At 39.6% G+C, this 23,305-nt stretch overlaps 1 protein-coding gene across 6 annotated transcripts in view; it reads right to left on the bottom strand.

Moving 5' to 3' along the window:
• The window catches only part of slc12a7b (solute carrier family 12 member 7b), an 81,228-nt gene extending 58,471 nt beyond the window's left edge, over positions 1-22,757 (bottom strand). For 2 of the 6 annotated variants that reach the window (XM_085418086.1, XM_085418087.1), the window contains exon 1: positions 22,411-22,757. In XM_085418086.1, the coding sequence (XP_085274212.1) occupies positions 22,411-22,642 (232 nt within the window). In that variant the 5' untranslated portion in view covers positions 22,643-22,757. Of the gene's footprint in view, positions 1-9; positions 379-22,410 lie in introns of those variants that run through there. The other 4 variants (XM_085418088.1, XM_085418090.1, XM_085418089.1 and 1 more) reach the window with 2 other exon arrangements.
• Positions 22,758-23,305: the final 548 nt, after the last annotated feature.

Below are 23,305 nucleotides of genomic sequence, written 5' to 3'. Positions count from 1 at the left end.
TGATCTCACCTGTGGCGGCGTCCTCCTCCTCCTCTTTCAGCACATCATTTTGGTCGTTCCCCTCTTCTGCCTTTCTGGTGCCGTCCTTCACCGGCACCACGGTGAAGTTGGTGGGCATTTTTATACCCTGTGCTTCCTCTCAGTGTCTCCTGTTTGTCACACTCTTATCTCCCGCAGCCCTACTCCGCCCCCTCTGTTCTGCTGAATCTTTTCCTTTCTCTGTCCAGCAACTGTCACTCTTCTTCTCTTTCTTCCTACTGTTCTCCGTTGTTTGCTTTCTGTTGTTCAGACCAACTTCCCCGGTGTACTTTACCCTCATGGGCAGGACGCTGTGTCTTGCTTCTGAGTTTTTGTTCCTATCGCTAGGATTCTGCTGTCCACCCATGTGACCCCGACCCCCACCGCACCAACTACCCAAATAAGGAAGAGCGCTGCTGCCCCGCCCAATGGGGGGCAGTGCACATGAACACACACACACACACACACTGAGGTTGAAAAACTACATGCATTAGTGCTCATCTGTGAGTGAGAGCACATATAGCAGCTCTTTCTATGCCTGAGGGCAGATCCCCTGACCAGGAATGCAGCCTTTTTCTCACACACAGGCACAACAACCACCAGAAACAATCACCTTTGTTCAAAGAGGAAGTGCAAAGCTGCCACACACACACACACACGGACACACATGTATTTCCTCACTTGCTATGCAATAATTTAAACCCCATGTGCAGCAAGTGTGCAGCAATGCTGTTCTGAAGATGTATATAGACTGTGTGAACATATAACCCTAAAGAGCGTTAGCACATATGCTTATGTGTGGAAACACACAGATTTCTGAAAGATGCTCATATCTGTATAGAGTGAGCTGTACATCATCCAAGGTTTAACCAAAACTGAATGGTCATTGAGACATAATAGAGAAACTTCTTTCAGGGATTAAGAAACAGGAGAACATCGAGCCTTTGTGCAGTCTCCACAGTTAATCCTAACCTGTCCAACTTTTGCTGAGTACTTTAAAACTATCTTTACACAGACCGTCATCTTGGTCATAGGTTCATACTACAGGCCTTTTTTAAGAAAAGAATCAGCACAGAAGTCTCTATATGTAAAATCCCATCCAGCTGGTTTGGGATCAAGTGGTCAGACGAGTGAATGGAAAAACAAAGCAGTGCATTTGTGTGCACTTGTACAGGATTGGAGAGTTAAAGTTTCTGCACATTGCTTCATTTGTATTGAGTCACAGCAGCTAGACTCTATCCAAGCTAACACAAGTCAAGGGGCAGGAAAGACATGCTCACATCACAATTACAGACAGTAATTGTAGATGTGATTGTGGCAATCAAAGATTTTTGGAGGTACAAAAAACTGTCGAACCTGTTAAACCAGCAGGTGTGAAGCAACAGACATCTTGCTGTCAAGCACCAGCGCTAATAATCAGAATCAGAATCAGAATACTTTATTGATCCCTGGGGGAAATTATTTTTTGTTACAGTGCTCCATTTTAAACCAACATTAAGACAAGACAGACAATACGCTAACTAAGAATAGTACAATATATACATATATATACATACATACATACATAAGTCACTTATAAATAAATATTTGGAAAAGAAACATGTGTAGTTGTAGCAGCAAACAGTGTGTTAAGTGGATGCGTTGTACAGGGAGATGGCCACAGGCAGGAATGATTTCCTGTGTCGTTCAGTGGTGCTACCCATTTAAAATACCATTGTTCTCTTAATTCTTCCCCTAATCTGTTCCATTTGTGCTATTGGGTTGACGAGAATATAAAAGATGGATAGGATCTAAAACTTTCGACTGGTACTCTAAGACTAATAAAGTATCGTAGCGTTTCTGAAAAATAGTAAAAGGGAGGAGAAAATGGCTTTAGGTGCCTCATGTTCAAATCCATTTGACCTTAATTCTAATGATTCATTTCCTCTGAATATATACTACACTGAAAATGACACTAGCTATCAGGTCTCAAACACCTTATGTGATTGGAAATGTGATAGAAACAGTGAAGTCCACAGAATTGAGTGCAGATGGCCAGAGTTTTTATAACACTAGCTGAGTGTGACTGTGAACACATGGAAACCAGAATGAGATCCCGCCCCCTCCGGTAACTTCCCCAGTGTGCCGACACATGAGATCAATAGAGTCAAGGGAAGGGTGTGGTGTGCAAAAGCAGGAAGGGGGAGGCAGAGCGTGCACGGTGCGAGAGAATCAAAGAGAAAGAGAGATGCCCAGTTAGCAATGCGACTCGCTCACAGCTCATTTCTCAATACTGAACCAGAGGAAGGACGTAGCACCATCTAGGACTTTCTACAGCATTCTTAAAGCTTGGGAAACCTTCACTCCTCAAACATCTTCAGTGAAATATTTGTTAGTCACATAAAAAAAACCCCACAGCATCCTTATTATCAAACATTTATTACTCTAGTCTTCAGAAACTAGACCTCTTTCAATTAAATAACTCCTGTCAGGGGGTGTGGTTGCAAATATGATGCTGGACCCATGCTACATGCAAATCACTCCGAGCTGCAGCTACAGCCTAAACTAAAGCAGCCAGCATTCCTACTAGGGCTGGGCCATATTATACCGTTCACGGTAATACCGGTATAATGTTAGGCAACGATAGGAAAATGAAATATCGCGATAGAATGGGAGTAAAACGCGCATGCGCAGTGCCTTTGTTTTCATACGCACATGGCCGATTGTTGAGTGAAACAGATGAACCAGAATTGGTTTGTAAAAATGGTGCAACTTCAGTGATGTGGAACTGGTTTGGTGTTTGTCCGTCAGATACACAACAAAGCACATTTTTTTGCAGAACATGCAAGTGGCCGTTGTTATTGTCATATTTGTCGGACTAAGATGCTCTTAAATCTGGGAGTAATCTGGGTCCTAAACTCCGTATGCTTCAGGTCAGACAACACTGCAGCATCACTTAGAGTTAAAAACTGTCTAAATTCTTTCATCTTTAATAAAACGATCAGCATTGCTGCTTTACCAGGTGTAACTATAAAGTTTAACTTCCAGGCATCCATGAAAACAAAAGTTATTACATTTAACGGAGTTAGAAGTTAGCAGGAAGCTAGCGGAAGTTAGCTCGCTAGTTTCGCTAGTTACCTAAGCATGATATAGCATGTTCTGACGGAGAGATTTCTGAAAAAAATCAAACGTACAGCTCTGCTATCACTTCCAACATAAATGAAGACAGGAAACTAAACAGCAGTGACGTTTGTAGGGTTACTGAAGTTGGGCTAGCTGGTATATAATGATGTGCTACGTGATCTCTAGCGACACAGCTATGTTAGCATAACATAAACAGTGAAGCTGGAGGACGAACACTAACACTTTTCCACTTATAAAAGTTAACGTGAAGGTTCTTCATGGTTAGAGACAAATGCAATCGCATGGCAGGATACTGTAAACGGACCAAACTTCAGTCAGGAGAACAACTGAGATAATCCATCCACAATACGAGGTTAGTCATTAATATACTGCAACAACATGGGAATAGAGCAGCTGCCAGAGAATTCAACATTAATGAATCAATGGTACAGAAGTGGAGGAAGCAAGAAGAATGAGTTTAATAAAGTTTGATTTATCTGACTGCTTTGTTTCGCTTAATGTGCCTTATAATCCCGTGCACCTTATGGTGCGAAAAATACGTACTGCACACTGCAGTTTAATGTTGCAAAGCACCTCTTTTTAACTTCAGTGGATATTATACATGGTTATGCTCAGGATATGTCAGCCCATTTCTACTGGAAATGCCTTTTGGTTAAACTTTCAGCAAGGAATTTGCATTTGCACTGTTACATTTTTATAAAGCTTTAATGTACATAAAAACCAGCTTCTTGTTTAAGTGAAAATAAATGGAAGGTTGTCTTTTTGCGCTAGTAATGTTGTGGAGTTGTATTTTGTCTCGCATCAATTATATCGTCGGTTATATCGTTATCGCAAATTTTCAAATATATATCGTGATAAATATTTTTGGCCATATCGCCCTGCTCTAATTCCTACTACTGTTTCCCTGCATCAAGAAAGGAAAGCTTGGATCAATATTCCTAAATGCGCAGTAAGTATTACAGTGCTTCTAAGGTAACAAAGGCAGCTCTTACTTGCTGCTCAGTGGATGAGCAATGATGTAACCGGCATCTGCTGATTAAGTGGCCAGACACTCAGACTGCTTTCTCAGGGACAGTCCATGCATCCAGGCCTGGGGGACAATGTCCCTTTTTGTGAGAGCATTTACACCAATAAATAAGGGAGGTTGGAAAGTAGGCTAAAATGCTGTGACATAAGCAGTTCTCAGGCTGTCTCACGGTTGATTTGACACACAATATGAAGGAGGAAATGCCTTACATAACTTCTCCAGCAAAAGGGCTAAAAAAATTCCCATAGGAGGGAAATGATCAATTGTGGTAAAAAAACAAAACAAGAGCAGACATTAGCTGTTTACTGGTCCTCACAACTTTCCAGTACTTATTTGTCTTACACTTACAGGAATTATTACTGAATTTGTTTTACTGTAATTCCCGCATAGGTATACAGTGAGTGCCACAAACTCATGATTCATTCCCTCAATTAACACATACAAAGGCACGAATATCTATCACCTTACTGGAATGTGTTGATAAGAAACTGGGAGTCTGAACCTAAATTTGACCTCCACAATATACTAATAAAGTAGTATGAGGATAGTCACTTCAGTGTGTACAAAATAACTGGATTTAATCTACCCATTTATATGCATTAACTCCTTTTTTAAGTGCCTTTTATACTCAACTGCACAAAATACTCGAAACCAAGGGTTGTGTGTGTGTGTAAAATCGGGTTGATTTTAATGTTTTGAACATGTTTTTTTGAAAGGTTTGATTTTTAGTGGAAATACAGACCAACTTCACAACGTGTTTTAAAACAAGACGAGGTTGTGGGTGTGTGCAAAGTCAGATACCTGTCACACATGACTGGTTTGAGTATGTAAGTTTCTGAGGAGGAGGCTAGTGGCTAAACAGTTACACAGACGTTTGAGAAATAAACACCCCTAATCCCAGTGGCATTATTTAAACGATCAACGTATTAAATTCCACGTGTTATATCTTGATTATTAACTTTTTAATTGGGTGTGGCCTTCCCAGGCCAACATGTGGGTTTGCCTATTCAGTCACTTCTCCAGCTGTTTTTGTACAAGCCCTGAACTTTAAACATCGCCTAGTAAAGGTGTCCCTGACAACACAAATGCAGTCAGATGGTACACTAACTGGTCTCTACCCTGTCAGCACCCCAGTACAAAGTCTGTGTGATGTCAGATTTTGTTGCTTCTGTGGCTCAGAGGGTACAGTGGTGAGGCCCCCTGAACCACCTGACCCAAAAAACAAAAAACAAACAAAAAACCCCAAAACAAAACCCAAACATGACAGGAGAAACCATTTACGATTTACTGTTACATTGAAAAGTGTGGTAATCCACATTTTACATGAGCCTAGGCTCCTGGTTTTGCAGACAGTGGGGAATTTTTCTGCCCCAAGAACAACAGCACTTAAACTGAGTTCAGAACTCTCTCTGGCGGCTCGCATTTCCACTCCCAAAATAGATGTATTGATTGAACCTGCAGGGGAAGATGGGAAAACGCTGGATTTGCAACACATACACCAAGTGCAGGCCAATGACACAAGGACATACTTCTCAGCAGTGTAGATCATTCCTGCTGTTGTGCAGCCTTGAGACTCCCTGGTTTTTATCTTTTTCATGGCTATCATATCTAACAGTTCACTCTTTCTTTGTCAAGTTTTAAGCCTCTGTTTTATATAAGAATCTAGAGATGTTTGGTAGCCTGAAGTTGTAAAATCATTATATAAAGGAAAATACCGAGAAATGTATTTAATAGATTTGATACAAAAGCAACAAAGAACAAATCTGAACTATTATTTACTTTGCTAAAACTTGGTTAAGCTCAGGTTCTGCGATTTCATTAAAATTGCATTTAATTTTACTGCGATTAAATTCAAATAGAGTATTTTGAAATGAATAAATGTTATTATTTCAACTACAATGAAAAATAACACTAACACACCTCACATTATCTCACGTTTACCACATAGCCTGTCTGCCCAACCAATATATTACACTGCCCTCTGGTGGGCAAAGGAGAAAAGTGAACTCAGTGTAAAACTGTGTATTTGTGTATTGTATCTTTATTTTGAACATGTATAAGTGTATAGTATAAGAACAACAACCGAGAATAAAGAGACACGAACAAACAAATCAAAACAACAGGAAAACAAAACAATAATAAAAATCATAATTAACTTACATGTTGAAAAAAAGAGTAGGAAGAAGCATAAGCTATATACATAATCCCACCTCTTACACTATTTGGTAACTAACAGTCAACACTTTTTCTTCCTGTTTATGCCCTATCACTTCAGAAATTTGTTACATGTATTTGCTTTAATAACCCTAGTACTGTAACACGTCAAAAGACATACAAATTTACAGATATATAAACATAAACAAACTTGTGCACCCAAACACATATACACATCCCTGGTGTGAAAATAGTGTGTGACAAGACCCGGTCAAAGCCCTACCTCCTCCCTGTACATATTTTTGTACCTCTTTTTAAACCAAGTCATGCAGAGATATTGCTGCAGTTCTTCACTTAATCTGTTCAACAGCTTCTCTCCATACACAGAGATGCAAAAACTTTGTAGTGTACGGATACAGGGATATTCAATAAAGTCAATAAAGGAAACTGTGGTGTCTTGCAGGCTCAGATGGAATCTCTTTATCATATCATGTGAGTTCAGATCACATGCTTTTTCACACATCATCTCCCTTTCCATTACTTCCTTCTCTCAAACGTGCATCACTTTTGACCTACAGAGTCCAGAGGTTACAGACAAAACCTGCTAATGTACGTAAATTCATACTAATAAAACAAAATCCTAACAAAATGGCAGAAAGCCAAATGGAATTTACTTTTTATCCTCCAGTTAAGCGGAAAACCAGTTTTTTAGTTCCTTCTGTTTTCACTAGTTCATTTTCACTAGTTTCCCCAGATGATTACTGATGAAAACATCGCCTCCAACAGACACAAAAAAGGAAAAGAATATGTGTTCATGTCCAAAAACCCAAGAAGCAGTATTAGTTGCACAATCAGGTCCACACTGGCAAGTGGAGAAAAGAAATGTGAGAATTCCAGACATACAAAGTCTTACGTTCCTAAATGTAATTATGAAAGTGCGAGTGTACCACTTGGGTTCCCTTCTGAAACATTTTAGTGACATTTGTCTGGTACTGTATGTGAACTTACATCTGTGGCAAGGAAACAATACTGAAAAATCTACTTCACTTCAGTCTACTTGCATAAAATGATAATACAAGAAGTTAAAGACACAAAATATCTGCCTTACAGGAAAAATAAAAGACCACTTTGCATTATTTAACTTCATCATAAACTGTTGAAGGTTATGGTACCAATTCTAGTCTCTCCAGTTTTTAAGTATTTATTTTGGCCAAAGGGCAAACTTCCAAGCCCAGGAAATGTTCTGAAAAACTGTGAAAATCAGTGATCTTTAGGAGTGCTGGTAGGTGGATTTTGTTATGTGCGTCCAGAGAGTACTATTAAAATCGCTATCTAAATCGTTACGAGAAAAAAAATCCATTAATTAATTATATAACATTGAATACAATTCATTTGTAAACAATAGTACAAAAATGCTATAATCTTACAGTTGCAGGAGTAAATTTCTGCATTAAATATCAACAACATTTTAATTCAAGTTACAATTACAGACAAACACAATCTGAATGAACTGAGAACACACAATCAGTCGTTTTGTTTTACTGTCTTTATTGAACCTTGAGCAATCACTCAAAGTCCAGGCTGTACAGGATGTGAACCTGTAGGCCTCTCCAAAAGTTACTTGGGGTCAAGAGTTCCACTTAAATGACACTAAAGCATGTGTTGGGAATCAGACCTTTCCTCTAAATGACAGTGTCCTCCACATCTCTACTAGTAGACATGAACTGATCCAGTAACCAGGGAACAGAACAGCCAATTTCCAGTGTTTTCAGCCAGGACCAGTGACTGGTCATTCTCCCAAATATCTGATTACAGGCCGGTCTGTTTCATGTGCACACAACATACGCACAGAGATGCAGGCAAATACTGACTCGCACACTCATAGCCACATGCAAACATGTCATTAGTGTGAAATTTCTCACTGTTATTGAAGACACAAAGTTCCCCAAAATAAAGCATGGAGGGACCACCACGCAACAAAGCTAATGTTCATCTTCATCCAGCTGAACATATGAGATTTGAAAGAAGCTAACAAAAAGAACATGGCTAAAGCTAATAGTAACCATAAGTCAGCATCATCAGTATGAGATTTGGAACAGCAAAAATGATCAAAGCAGTTACAAGGAAGATTATGGAAACGGGTAAAAATAAAAATAAAAATGAAAATGATTAAGATCCTGTTATCTGGTGATATTATAACACAATGAACACTTGAATTGAAAAAGAAATTGCAAATAAATCCTGAAATGTACTTCAAATTTGGGGGAAATTAATAATTTATTTTAATTATTAAACTAATATTTAGCATTTTTAAAAAACAGTTGATATTTGTTTGTATGTGCTTGTATGGGCCAAATATTGCACAAGAAAATTGCAGTCAGTGAATATCTAAATGTACATTACACTTGAAAGAGTCAAAATCTCATCCCAATTGTGAAGCACAGTGGAGGGAGCATCGTGGTTCGGGGCTGCTTTGCTACTTCAGGACAGGAATGCCTTACAATAGTTGAGAAAACACTGAATTTAAAACTGCAGCTAGGAGAATGACAGTGCAGCAGTTAGTATCTGGCCTTCACCCAATTCAATAACAGTCCACTCATTTGACTGCTTTGGGGAATGATCGTCAACACTAACGCTGGACAGGACTGCAACTGAAATGGTGTCATGACCTCAAAATGAATACTCAATCAAGACATCCCAGATATATAATGATCCACACTTTCTCATAAACACACTGTAGTGCAGCCTTTTAATAAAAAGCCTAACCTCACTCCAACAGGTGCAGGGGAAAAAAGCTGTTTTTCCCAGCAGCTCCAGACTAAAAGTGTTTAAATCTTATTTCAAGGGACAGAATAGCAAACAATTTACAGGGAGTGCAGAATTATTAGGCAAATGAGTATTTTGTCCACATCATCCTCTTCATGCATGTTGTCTTACTCCAAGCTGTATAGGCTCGAAAGCCTACTACCAATTAAGCATATTAGGTGATATGCATCTCTGTAATGAGAAGGGGTGTGGTCTAATGACATCAACACCCTATATCAGGTGTGCATAATTATTAGGCAGCGTCCTTTCCTTTGGCAAAATGGGTCAAAAGAAGGACTTGACAGGCTCAGAAAAGTCAGAAATAGTGAGATATCTTGCAGAGGGATGCAGCAGTCTCAAAATTGCAAAGCTTCTGAAGCGTGATCATCGAACAATCAAGCGTTTCATTCAAAATAGTCAACAGGGTCGCAAGAAGCGTGTGGAAAAACCAAGGCGCAAAATAACTGCCCATGAACTGAGAAAAGTCAAGCGTGCAGCTGCCAAGATGCCACTTGCCACCAGTTTGGCCATATTTCAGAGCTGCAACATCACTGGAGTGCCCAAAAGCACAAGGTGTGCAATACTCAGAGACATGGCCAAGGTAAGAAAGGCTGAAAGACGACCACCACTGAACAAGACACACAAGCTGAAACGTCAAGACTGGGCCAAGAAATATCTCAAGACTGGTTTTTCTAAGGTTTTATGGACTGATGAAATGAGAGTGAGTCTTGATGGGCCAGATGGATGGGCCCGTGGCTGGATTGGTAAAGGGCAGAGAGCGCCAGTCCGACTCAGACGCCAGCAAGGTGGAGGTGGAGTACTGGTTTGGGCTGGTATCATCAAAGATGAGCTTGTGGGGCCTTTTCGGGTTGAGGATGGAGTCAAGCTCAACTCCCAGTCCTACTGCCAGTTTCTGGAAGACACCTTCTTCAAGCAGTGGTACAGGAAGAAGTCTGCATCCTTCAAGAAAAACATGATTTTCATGCAGGACAATGCTCCATCACACGCGTCCAAGTACTCCACAGCGTGGCTGGCAAGAAAGGGTATAAAAGAAGAAAAACTAATGACATGGCCACCTTGTTCACCTGATCTGAACCCCATTGAGAACCTCTGGTCCATCATCAAATGTGAGATTTACAAGGAGGGAAAACAGTACACCTCTCTGAACAGTGTCAGTGGCTGTGGTTGCTGCTGCACGCAATGTTGATGGTGAACAGATCAAAACACTGACAGAATCCATGGATGGCAGGCTTTTGAGTGTCCTTGCAAAGAAAGGTGGCTATATTGGTCGCTGATTTGTTTTTGTTTTGTTTTTGAATGTCAGAAATGTATATTTGTGAATGTGGAGATGTTATATTGGTTTCACTGGTAAAAATAAATAATTGAAATGGGTATATATTGTTTTTTGTTAAGTTGCCTAATAATTATGCACAGTAATAGTCACCTGCACACACAGATATATAGCTAAAACTAAAAACAAACTAAAAACTACTTCCAAAAACATTCAGCTTTGATATTAATGAGTTTTTTGGGTTCATTGAGAACATGGTTGTTGTTCAATAATAAAATTATTCCTCAAAAATACAACTTGCCTAATAATTCTGCACTCCCTGTACACTTGTAAAAGTTTTGAATGAACTTATTAACTCAAGGGATACTATTATATTCAGGGCTGCACATAAGTGTTCTGGAGGAGTACAGACATTTGTTCAAAACTCTTAAAGATGTCGAAGAAGCAAGAAGCAAGCTTCGTAAGCAATTACGCGCAAAAGAAGTGCGTATTCTCAGAATTTCCGGGAACATCTTATGTACGCAAACGCGTGTTCCAACTTCTTATCCCGTGCGCGTCTTTTATTTTGACAGCGAATGCTTATGTGCTTATGTGCAGCCCTGGTTATGTATTGTATGTGTATGTATCGTTTCAAACTGTGAAGGACTTTGTAACTGTGTGATCTGAAAACTGTTTTTATTTTGAGAAATTTTGCTTAATTTTATCCAATTCTGTACTTTACATGTTTACAACAAAAGCATCTCCATACAAGTGTGTTAATAATCAGATTGTATGTGTCTGCATTTGTGAGTCTGACAAAAATTCAAACAACATGGACAGGTTTTTATATAGCGCTTTTCTACTCTGTCTGAGCACTTAAAGTACTTTATATATCTAATTCAACCAATCACACCCATTCACACAAGCACTTATTCTAAGCGCTCTATCTAAAATTCATACACATTCACACTTCGATGGGTGCATCGGAGAGCAATATGGGGTTAGTATCTTGCCCAAGGATATTTTGCATGCAGACTGGAGCAGCCAAACCACCAATCTTCTGGTTAGTAGCTGACCTGCTCTGCCACCTGAGCTACAGCCACCCCAACATAACATAATAAGAACAGAAAACATAACCAAAAAAAAAAGAAGAAAGAAAAAAAACCTGTCTTGGGGCAATGAGTAAGATCAGCAAAAACAGAAGTTGACTCAAGTTTTTTGCTATCTCAGTTCCTTTTTTCAGCAGACAGCTCAGCCCATGTCATGAGAGAGTTTGGAAGGATTGAAGCTTGCACTGCATCAGTCTCATCCCTGGAGTTTTACAGGACTGTAGTCATTTAGGCTGGGGTGGGGTTAAGGAGGTTGTCTGTGAGGGTTCTCAGTCATCCAGGTCATCGTAGTCAAAGGAGCTTGCAAAGAAAAGTGTCTGGACTTCTTTAAGTTGCTTGAAGACGTTTCACCTCTCATCCGAGAAGCTTCTTCAGTTCTAAGGTCAAATGGCGGAGAGTCCCAGATTTAAACCCAGTGGGAATATCCCCCCAAAGAGGGACAAAAGGACCCCCTGATGATCTTCTAATCGCCTGAGCCAAGGTGTGAAAACGGGTGTGGGTCCCAATCAGCCAGGGTTTCGGGTGAGCTCATTGTGAAACCTGGCCCCACTTTATCATGCGATTTCCTGAGGTCAGATGGCCCAGGATGTGAGTGGCCGTTAAGGCGTCTGGGGAGGGATCTCAAAACTGGATTATAGATGGCAGAGAGTTGGTGTCTTAAACCACCGCCTCTGTTCAAAGATGGTCGCTCACAGTGGACATACCGGTAGATGGCTTCTTTCACTCCTCTTTCAAACCATCTGTCCTCTCTGTCCAAAATGTGAACATTGGCATCCTCGAAAGAGTGACCTTTATCCTTTAGATGCAGATGGACTGCTCACAATGAGCTCACCCCACCATTTGACCTTAGAACTGAAGAAGCTTCTTGGATGAGAGGTGAAACGTCTTCAAGCAACTTAAAGAAGTCCAGACGCTTTTCTTTGCAAGCTCCTTTGACGGTTAAGGAGGTTATAATAGGACTCCTAATTCAGAGACAGGCGGAACATGATACTCACGCAATGTCTCTCTCTACACATTTCTGACATCTGATATCCACTGATGCCATAACCAAGTAACTGTACTGACTGTGCCCAGCTGCATTTTCTCCTTACATATACCCAAGGTAGACACAATAGCACAAACAGAAATTTAACACAGCTTTTTATGGAAACAAAGCTCTTCTGTTTTGAAGTTTTATCAACTGCTCTATTCAGTAAATAAAGCAGTATTTGTATTGGGTTTGTTTTAATATTATTGTTGAATAAACATATTTGGTCATTTTAAAAGTTGTTATTTTCTTTATTTTGGATGATTTCACTGGATGGGATAATGCTAATATGTTTAAGTGTCATCATCTTATGTCTTCACTCTCTCTGGACATAATTTTAAACATGTATTTTGCTTTCTAGGGGCCTCATTTGGCTTCATGTTGCTCTACAACAATATTTACCGTGATAGGAAAGGCAAAAAGGCCAAAATGACTCACAGTAAATGCCTTACTTAGTTTTACACATACAAGAGGTGGAAAAACCCCTGACTATCAACCCCAAATGTAGAGAATGTCTAGGGGAAAACACATGATGTAGTTTTTCCCATCACATCTGTTCAGCAGCAGTGGTTTTCTGGTGCTGAAAGACTGTTAGCATTATTAACCAGACCACTTTCATCGTGTGTTAAAATAAAACAAACTGCACTGGTATGAGCAGTGCTTTGGAGGTGACTGGTAAAGTTTCACTTGCTTACTTCCATTTTCAGTTTGGTGCATTGCCTAAGAGATACTATGCACATTTAGTGACTTCTTAATCTAGATTTTGGTGTAAGTCACAAAATATGAGGAGCTATCTTTCCTCTTTCCTAGTGCTGGCCCCAAGCCCCCCCTCCAAAAAATAAATTTTAAAAATTAAAACAAGGAGGATTGCTTGATGAAGGGCATCCAGCATGAAACATGTACCACATCACACATAATGCTCATGAGTCAGAATTCCATACTACAGTGATTGGGACTCTGGTTAGGACCCCACATTGGTCATTTTTGCTCCGGACCATTTCTGCCAGTGTCTAGGCCTTGGATAGCCCCTGCAATATTCTCCTGAATGATGGGTGTCCCCACTCAGACAGAACCTCCACACCAGCACTGGTACAGGAGGAGAAGGAGTCAAAACTGGAAGCAAAGAAATTGCTGAGTTTCTTACTTTCTTTTTCACAATAGTTAACTTGTGTCTTAGACTCGGCTACGCTATGTGCTGGCTTACAAAAATCAAGAAATCACAAGTTGAAGGGACACTGCAACATGTAACGTCACTCATTGTCCTATGGCGTGGGTTTGCCAGGGCAAGGGTAATGACCCCACTACCGCCCCCTCTGGCACTGCTGCTTAACAGGGTGCTTTTAAAAAGGGACAGGGTGGACTTTTTTTATGTGGTTATGTGTGTCTACATACAAGTACAGTAAATACTTTGTCTATCAAAACTCTGAAATAACAGGTGAAAATATACTGAACCTGTAGATATACACTGTTTTTTTTCATGCCTGTGATGACTGTATGTAAATTTTTAACCACAGCTGTGCATGTAAAAAAGTATGATAGTATATCATACCATCCCATGCTAAAACAACTATTGCTACAACCTACTGACATAGAAAAGAAACACCCGTGTTAAGTTATCTTTAACTTCAATTTTGTAACAGATGAAAAACAAAAACAAAAGAGAAACCCTAGTTAGTAAAAACGGTCAAACTTGCAGTGATGTCAGAGCAGGAATTTATAGTATTTTTTTTAAGTTTGTCACATTTTTTTTGTTTCTATAAGACCCTTTGTGCCTTGTAGTTTGGAATAGATTTGCACCTGAAAATGACACCGATAGAACCCATTGACCACTCATCCAAATTTACTAACTGCACAAGTAAGATTCCATTATTGCTTTGGTGGTAACTGCACTGTAAAGTGTTATGATAATGTAGATAATGACCTGAGGACAAATGCCCAATTCAAAATAAAATTACCTGATAAAAATGTAAAGATTGAGCTAAACTGTGACCCAAAGGAGAGAGTCTTCTGAAACACCCTCTGTCTGACCGATGTAACCCCCACCCCCACCTCAGACACATACATCGCCCTGTGAGTGTTGCGTGTAAACAGCAGTGTAAATAGGGAGCAAGTAGAACAAATATGTGAGACTGAACAAGGCCACACAAGAGCAGGAGCAGATATAGTGGATGCCAGGGCCCAGTTGGTGCTGACTGCTGGGTTCCAAATAAAGATGAGGGCAGCACATGACACCAAAGGTGCATGCCTTCTTGAACATGAACACACACCCACAGAGAGAGAGAGAGAGAGAGCAAGTGAGCCTCTGGAATGACATTCTGAGGACGTTCATTTACCAGTTCTGTCCCACTCATTCTCTACACACAATGTAATTATTAGCTGTAGCTGTAATATACAAACCCTCCACCTAAAAAATACATAAATGTTTTTCCCAAAAAGTTAAATCATCTGGAAGTAGCATTTTCAGCGGGAGAAATGTTTTGTCACTAATCTGCAAGTGACTTCTTCAGTCTCAGCTGACTGCAGGTTTCCAGCCTTATGAACAGTACATTTGCATAATGACTGAAACTAGCACCACTGGTGAAACATTTTCTGGATCATTAATAAGAAAATTGTCTTGACCACTAATAAGGGACCATTGATCAATGGTCATGAGTACCATTCACAGAGAGTTGGGGAATGGCTGCAATCACAGCACTGTAAGATGGTGAAAGATGTAGCCTGAGGCCCCCTCCTCGCTTTCACGTAAATGGCCTCCTTGACTCCGCGCTCAAACCAGCATTCCTCCTTGTCCTGGATGTGTACATCATCATCATTGAAAGAGTGTCGACTGGCCTGTAAGTGTAAACAGACTGCGGAGTCCTGCCCTGACGAGGTAGCTCTTCTGTGTAGTGCCATCTGCTTAGGTAGAGGTTGTTTGGTTTCCTCGATTTATAAATCACGCCAATCCTCCTGGCACTTAACAGCGTAATCGAAGAAGTTCCTTATCTTGATGATAATGTATGTTGCCTGTCATTGAAAAGCTGTCCAAGTCAGCAAAATACTCTCAAATTGTACTTTGAAATGAACCGAAAGCCAGTGTAGCTGCATTAAGATATGAGTCACATTTTGGGGGATTTTGTCAGAAGCCTGGCAGTAGCATTTTGAAGAACTTGGAACTGTTCTGGGATGTTTTTCCAAGACAAATTTATAGTGCATTGCAGTAATCCAATCATGAAGAAACAAAAGCATGAATAATCATTTCCAGTTCAGCACGTGACACAACGGAGCTTAGTTTGGCAGTACTTCTCAAATGATGAACCAGAAACTTGACATGTGCATCCAAAGTAAAACCAGAATCAAAGGTTATGCCAGAGTTCCTAACAGAGGATTTTGCCAAAGAACCAAGATGTCCAAGCATCTCCTTTCTGGTGCAAACACAATTATTTCCATTTATTCTTGATTTAATTAAAGAAAAATGTCTGCCATCCACCGTTTAATAGTGTCTAGGAACTTGGGTGAAACGAGGTGTACAGCTGAATATCATCTGCATAGCAGGGATAATAGATGTCCTTAAAGGTACAAGGTACAAAAATGTCCAGAGAGCACAAACAGGCTTTCATCGTACCAATAAGCTTCGCCAGCTCACGTAAAGTTACTGGTGCAAAGCTGTCTATTGTAAGATAACAGGCCGAGCTGGTGTGGGAACAACAACAACAACACAGATGCTGAAGAAGAGATATTATTTCTTACATTTCTGACCTTATTAACAAAAAAAGGAAAGAAAACGCTGACAGTCCTCATTTCAGGACATAGTAGGTGGAGCAGGAGTAATGATGCCACTAACAATGTTGAATAACAACTGCTATTTAACACCAGGTTAGAAAAATATGCAACCCTTGCTTACTTCACTGAGTTATTAAAGGAACTAAAAGATCCTTTAGGTGTAATAAGTGCCTTTTTAAATGGGTTTTCCTCCACAGATGTTCCATTTTTCTGCAGGAACGTTTTATCATGCAGAAAAATGGCATATATCATAATTTATCTATGGTGATGACTGTAAAACTGGCACCCATCTCTATTTAAAACAACAGATATAGTCTAATATAGAAAGGTAATGTTAATTAAAATGATCTGTTAAGATATCTACATCATTTTAAGGGGAGAAAAACAAATTAAAATCCTCAGAAAGCATGCCTGCAGAGGAGGCAGACCTCATGGAATGGGGGGCTGAAAACTGTGTCACAGTTACAGATCAATGAAAAATAACAGTGGTGGTTAGAAATAAAAATGTCCTCAGAACAAACAGAATCAACATTCAGATCCAAAGTAAAACCGAGGTCCAAAGTGTGCCCTTTGGCGTGAGTAGGGCCAGACACATGCTGGATAAATTAAAAATGTCTATGACACTCATAAAGCTCCTAGCAAAGAGCTCAGAGTCATCATCAATGTGCACGTTAAAATCCCCAAATACGACCAGTCTAGACAGTTTCAGGGTGTATGATAAACAGTTACTAAATTCCTTTAAGAATGTGCTGTTTGGACCAGGTGGACGGTACACTACAGCACAATAAAAAGGATCCTTTCCCCCGCAGCTCAAGCGATAAAAACTATCCAATTTTAAACAAACAACATGAAAACCGATTTGAAAACACAACAGCAAGACCTCCTCTACAACCCAGCATCCGAGGCTGGCTGATAAAAGAGTACCCCCTCGGACAAAGTTCAATAAGGGATGTGTGGTATGCGGACTGCTGCCAAGTCTCAGTCAGGAATAAAAAAAAATCCAGATTTCTGGCTTGTATAAAGTCATGCTTAGTGAGGTGGAGAACAGAGCAGCCACAGACGCAGCCCATTTCAGGGGATGGAGAAACTGTGGGTTTGATCCATGAAAGTCACGTAGTCCACTCACCGATGGGATAAAAGGCAACGTGAGCGAAGAGTCTGGATAAACACTGTGGAGATAGCTGCGTCGCAGAGATCCAAACAGCATGTAAAATGAGTAAGACTGAAACTGTCAAAAATGAAATAAATAACTGAGTAGTAAATATTTTCACATTCTTTTAAATACACCACAAAAGATTTAAAAACAAATGCAAAGTGTGTCTAGAGTGGTATTTAATTTCTATCTCACATCTAGATATTTTTTATTTTTTAAACGTCATTCGTTTTAAATTTAATAATTTGTTTCCCTTTAAATGCTTTCACTGTTTATTTTTCCCCAACTTTGATATTGTGTCATGTAACTTGGCTCAAAGTAAAGTGCAGAGTGGGTAAATGTTACAAAGGTGAATAAATATAAAAGCAAATCACAACAGGAATATTATTAATGTTATATAAATAATGTTATTTTTTCAATTTAACATTTGGTGCACTTAATGAGACATTAACTTACTTACTTATATCTGATATTATAGGGGTAGCTTCTGAGATTGGACCTTAAAAAAATCATAACCAGCTAACAAATTCATGCAGATTACTTTTGCTGATTCTCCATAAAGAATCTCAGGCAGCAGAAACAATCACAGAGATGAGAGCTTAACAGTCTCTCAGCCTGATGTGAATCTGACACCTTCTGAAGACTCTAGAACCTCATTTATATTTCAATGCCTGGTTAATCTCTCATAAATCCAAACACAATCTTAATCATCCTCAGCATCTGAGGCAAGCCGTGAGGTCACACCCACAAACTGCTTAATGTCATTAGCAGTCACTATGGCCTTTTCCCACTCTCGCACGGCCTAAAATCTGAACAACGACCAAGTCACAAGTGCATTTTTAGACTAAAGTGTTTTAAGAGGAGCCCAAGGCAGTGTAACACATAGACACTATCATTCACACAACAAAACGGTTTTTTGCCATCATTTATATTTCTTCATAACCGCTGCTTCCTCTTTACAAGAGACTTTACTTAACATTGTTTTGCAACCTTGAGTCGTGGAAAACACAGTGCTCCAGTTCCACTAAACTGTCAAATGTGTTCAAATTGCGTTTGACCTTTGGAAAAGTACATTCCACCATCAAATAAAGCCTCCTTTATTAACAAATTAAAAGTCACAACTTGTAATATGCAGTCAGCTTTATTCAGAGCCTGCATCTGGTCTCTGTTTTACTGTGTGGTATGTAACTAAAAGAGGAACCTTCCCATTGAGCATGCTGATACATACAAGTTTATCTGTGCAGTGCCTCTTTAGTGGAAAATGGCTAACCATTGATCATGTAAACATAATTAAATCTATTATCTGCTACCGCTAACTTTATCATAGGGAATTCAATTAAACAGAGGCCCCTATAGATCTGTAAACAGATTATACCAAAACAAACAACTTTCCACTGATTGCAGTAAACCGAGTGTCACAGATGAATGAAGTGCGGAAATTGAAATCGAACTGAAGTCAGTACCTAATAAGATGCTTCAGTGATAAATAACTCCTAAAGTAGAGTCTTCATTATACAGAGGGTCGTTAATATCTATAATCCATCTCAGCAAGTTTCTGGCGTAGGTTTGTCCACTTTTTCTCTTTTTAAAACCATCACTGGGCCCATTGTGCAAGCACTCTTCACATGGCTGCAACCCCGTAAGTATTTGTGATAGAGACAAAACAAGCACAAAGAATTTACAGGGCCTAGATTTTTCCATGTGCGCTTCACATTAGCATAACTCCTCAACTATATTTGGCTGGAGAGAATTTCGCAGCCAAAATTACAAAATAAATCTGTTCGGTCAGTGTGGATCTTTTTCAACGAAGGGTTAAAGGCATTCAAATCAATTAAAATGCAAGTACAAGACTTTTTCATTACTATTCCCGTCACAATTTCCAGCCAGTGATATTAATGAAGTAGGTATTTTTACAACCCCCACCGCAAAAAAAGAAAAAACAAACAAAAAACATCCTCAGATTTTATAGCAGCATATTCATTGGAGCGGCATGTAACTTATGACATCATTTGACAGCCACATTCTTTGCCCGCCCAGTTGCATGTGCCCACAGAGGCGGCAAATGCTCTTTGGTTGTTCTCCGGAGTCATGTTACAAATTTTTGGGAGATTAAAATTTTTGAAAGTGCAACAAGCCCCAATAATGCACCCTCGCATGATATCTCACATGCACAAACACACCCATCATCTTCTACTTAGCAAAACAATCTGAATTTGAATGAAATACCATCTATGCATTAAAGCAGAATAGCCAAGTCCCAACTTGTCATCGTATTATAGAAGAGGTAATCGGGTTGAACACATTTTCATGGCTTTGCAGCTCAGTGCTGGCTGTCAGTTAAAAACACCTACTGCTCCAGTGAGGTGAGGTTTTTTTCCTACAAAACTACAACCTGTTTGATTTAAAAAATATTTCTATGCTCAAAATCAAGCTACAAATGAGTATTTTAGTGTTTCTACCAACATTGCTAAAGACTCAGCAGGTTCTGTGACTGCAGGCGTGAGAAAAAAAACACAAAAAACATGCGCACACTCACAGCCGTGCACAAACATGTCATTAACATGTAGGCTCCTCATTGTGAGTGAAGACAAAGTTCCACCTCTAAATGGCTTATGAAAATAAATTAATATAAAGGTTTTGGAGTGGGCTAGTCAGAGTTCTGACTCAGTTTGATTGAGATTCTTTGGCATGACCTTAAAGAATCAACCTATGACATAGTTGAATTCAAACAATTCTGCAAAGACGAGTGAGCCAAAATTCCTCCACAGTGATGTGAAAGACTCATCGTCAGCTATTACGAATGCTTTTCTGCAGCTCTTGATGCCAAGAGTGGCACAACAAGTTATTAATAAGTTCATGGGTTAATTTCTTTTTTACACAGGAGCACATAGGGACGTTTTTCCCCTCGATAAATGAAATCATCATTTAAAAACTGCATTTTGTATTTACTTGCGTTATCTTTGTCTAATATTAAAATTAGCTTGATGATCTGAAACATTTAAGTGTGACAGTAGGAAGAGGGAAAATACTTCTTATCAGCACTGCATGTCAGGTAAACGTACGTTTTAAGACTCCTGTTGGATCCTGGGAAGGAGATCCCTTTGAGGCTATGTCGGGAAGGACCAAATCAAACACGGTGGTCAACCCTTGGTAATAAGGGAGCAGACAAAAGAAGCCTTAAAGTGAGGTGTACGCCAACTCAGATTCAATTATTAGTTATACCTCCCTAGCAGAGCACTTTATTTTGAGTTGTTTAAGCAAAAGCAGTCTAAGGAGCTTGGAAAGAAAAGCGTCTGGACTTCTTTAGGTTGCTTGAAGACGTTTCACCTCTCATCTGAGAAGCTTCTTTCACCGGATGAGAGGTAAAACGTAAGGAAAAGCAGCTCCTCTAACTTCCTACAGTTTGGAGGAAATTGTAAAATTGTAATTAATAACTGTAATTAATAATTTATAAATTGATTTTATTACAAAAATAGTATAGTGCATTGAAGAAGCACTGGTTTTTGCTGGTATACATTGTCAGTTATAGGTCTTAGAAATAAATCTGGAATCAGCAAAAACTGATACTAATGAAAACTGCTTGTTTAGTTTCAAAATTTATGCATCTTTTTCTACAAGATTAGATTTTCTTTTCAAAACATATGAACGCTACTTTTCACTGCTTTTTGCTGCACAGCAGGTTGCTCTGTGTGTTTGATTTGGCAGTTTTATGTCAGATGGTCCTTCTGACACTACCCTAAAGCGAATTTGTGTCTCCGGTTGGAATCAAGGCAAGCAACTTTTTGCCTGTAAAATCTGTTTTGTTTTATAGGTTATTTTTTTCACACAAGTTGAACCCATCTTTCCACATATCCTACGGTTACTATACAATGAATCACATGAGTACTTGTCAATCACTGCTCTAAATCAACAGAGGCTTTAACAGGACCAGAAACTTGTCACCTGTCCAGCATCTTATACTGGCTCTGAGCCTGTGGGATACTTTTGTTGGACCTAACAAAACTTAAACTTATTTCGTCAATAGTAAAAGTCTCCTCTGTCACCATGATTCATCATGAGTACACACCCAGTAACCACCACTAGCACTGTGAGATTTATCTTATTTTTTCATCCATATTTAATTAATAAGACTAAAATTTACCTTTCCTTCCTGGTGTCTAAACATTGTTTACCCCAAAACACTTTGGTCCTTCAAATGAACAGGTACAAAAAAGAAACCAAACACATCAGACATGACAATAAAGCTATTGCCACATATGAAATAGCCATAAGCAGGATGACCCTTATGGACACAAATAAACTCAGAGTACATTAAGTGCCAGGCAATTCTTCTAGCACCTTCTAAGCACCCACCTGTTGCTATAGATGCACCTTGTTTGCATGAACAAAGCTTGAGAATAAAGCCTGCAGCCAAATTGTGGTTCAGCTCAGAGACACATACTGTGAACCAAGAACATTTGGGAAATCGCTGGCACTATGTGAAATTAAAACTATATTTGGACCATTGTCCATGGACCATTTATTTTCTGCCCTTTATTTTAAAAACAAATGGCGCCAAAACCTTGTATATTATTATTATTATTATTATTATTTTATTATTATTTTACTTTACATTTATTAACAAAAACTAAATTCCAGATAAAAGACTGAGAGGAAATTCGCATGGACCTAAACAAATACAGTCTGCTTCATGTGCGCTTCAATTAGGTGAGCAGAGATGTCGTTTTAATCTTCCAAACTGTCTGACGGAACTTTTAATGCCAGTAAAATCTCTATATGAGGCACCAGGATACAAACCAATAACGTTTTGATTGTTGTGGTTAATATGAACAGGTTCCGCAGGTCTGCTTCGGTTTTATTAGATCACTGCCCGGGAGAAACACGACAGCTAATCCTCTAAAAGGTGGATAGGTGAGATAAGAAGTGGGACACGGAGTCTGCGCCTGTCTGTAGCACACCTACCATACTTGTTAGGCTCCCTGTTGTACTCCAGGATAGGCACCGCAGCGCCGGGGTCCAGGGGTTCGAACACGGAGTCTTCAAGTGGCTCTTTTTCCTGCCCCGTGTCGGCGCTGCTGCTGCTGCCGCCGCCGGTGTCGAGTCCCGGGTCAGCGGCAACCGCGTCCAAGTGAGCCCCCTGTACGGGGACCGTCCCTCCACCGCCAACAGGGACTACCACAAATCTGTCCCCCATGTCCTTTTTATTCACCTGTGGAACTTTTCAGTGGAGGACAGCACAACTGTTAGTTTGTGCTCCTCACTCTGCGCGTGTAAGCACACAGTACAGCCAGCACTTCCCGCTCACGCCTTCGACCAGAGGATTGATTACAGTATGGCTGTGCCCGCCCTCTCTGCTCGCTCATTGGTTTAGAATGCCAAGGAGCGCTGTCAATCGTTCCCAGAAGCAAATCAGAGTTGTCGAAATCTGTTAATTGTGAACAGGGTTAGTTACTAATATTTCTATCAAATTAACGATATTCTCCTCAAAAATTCGAAGTTCTGTAGTTATTACATTATGATTTAGTTGCTCAAAGCCCCCAAATAAAATCAAAATGACAATAGTGAATACATTTTCAATCTTCAAAAGTTCTTATATTTAATTTTAAATATATTCTAAAAAGATATTCGTTTTTATTTAAAACTGAAGGACCATTAGGCAGCAAAAAATATAATTTAAAAACGCAGGCGCAAACAGGATCCTTAAAATAGTGCATGTTAGAACCCTGCTGTCACAGTGGGCCACATGTACTGGCATCACACTGGACTCATTACAGGCTTTTTTAGTGAGCTCAAGTGATGGGGTAATTAACACCCACTCTTTACATCCTCCCCATCAATAGCCTTTCACAGAGACTCA

Source organism: Rhamphochromis longiceps, linkage group LG9 (assembly GCF_057381845.1).
Source record: "Rhamphochromis longiceps isolate RC_006_pf linkage group LG9, R_longiceps_female_GT1.1, whole genome shotgun sequence".
Taxonomy (NCBI): Eukaryota; Metazoa; Chordata; class Actinopteri; order Cichliformes; family Cichlidae; genus Rhamphochromis; species Rhamphochromis longiceps.
This window is presented reverse-complemented; position numbering and strand designations above follow the sequence as displayed.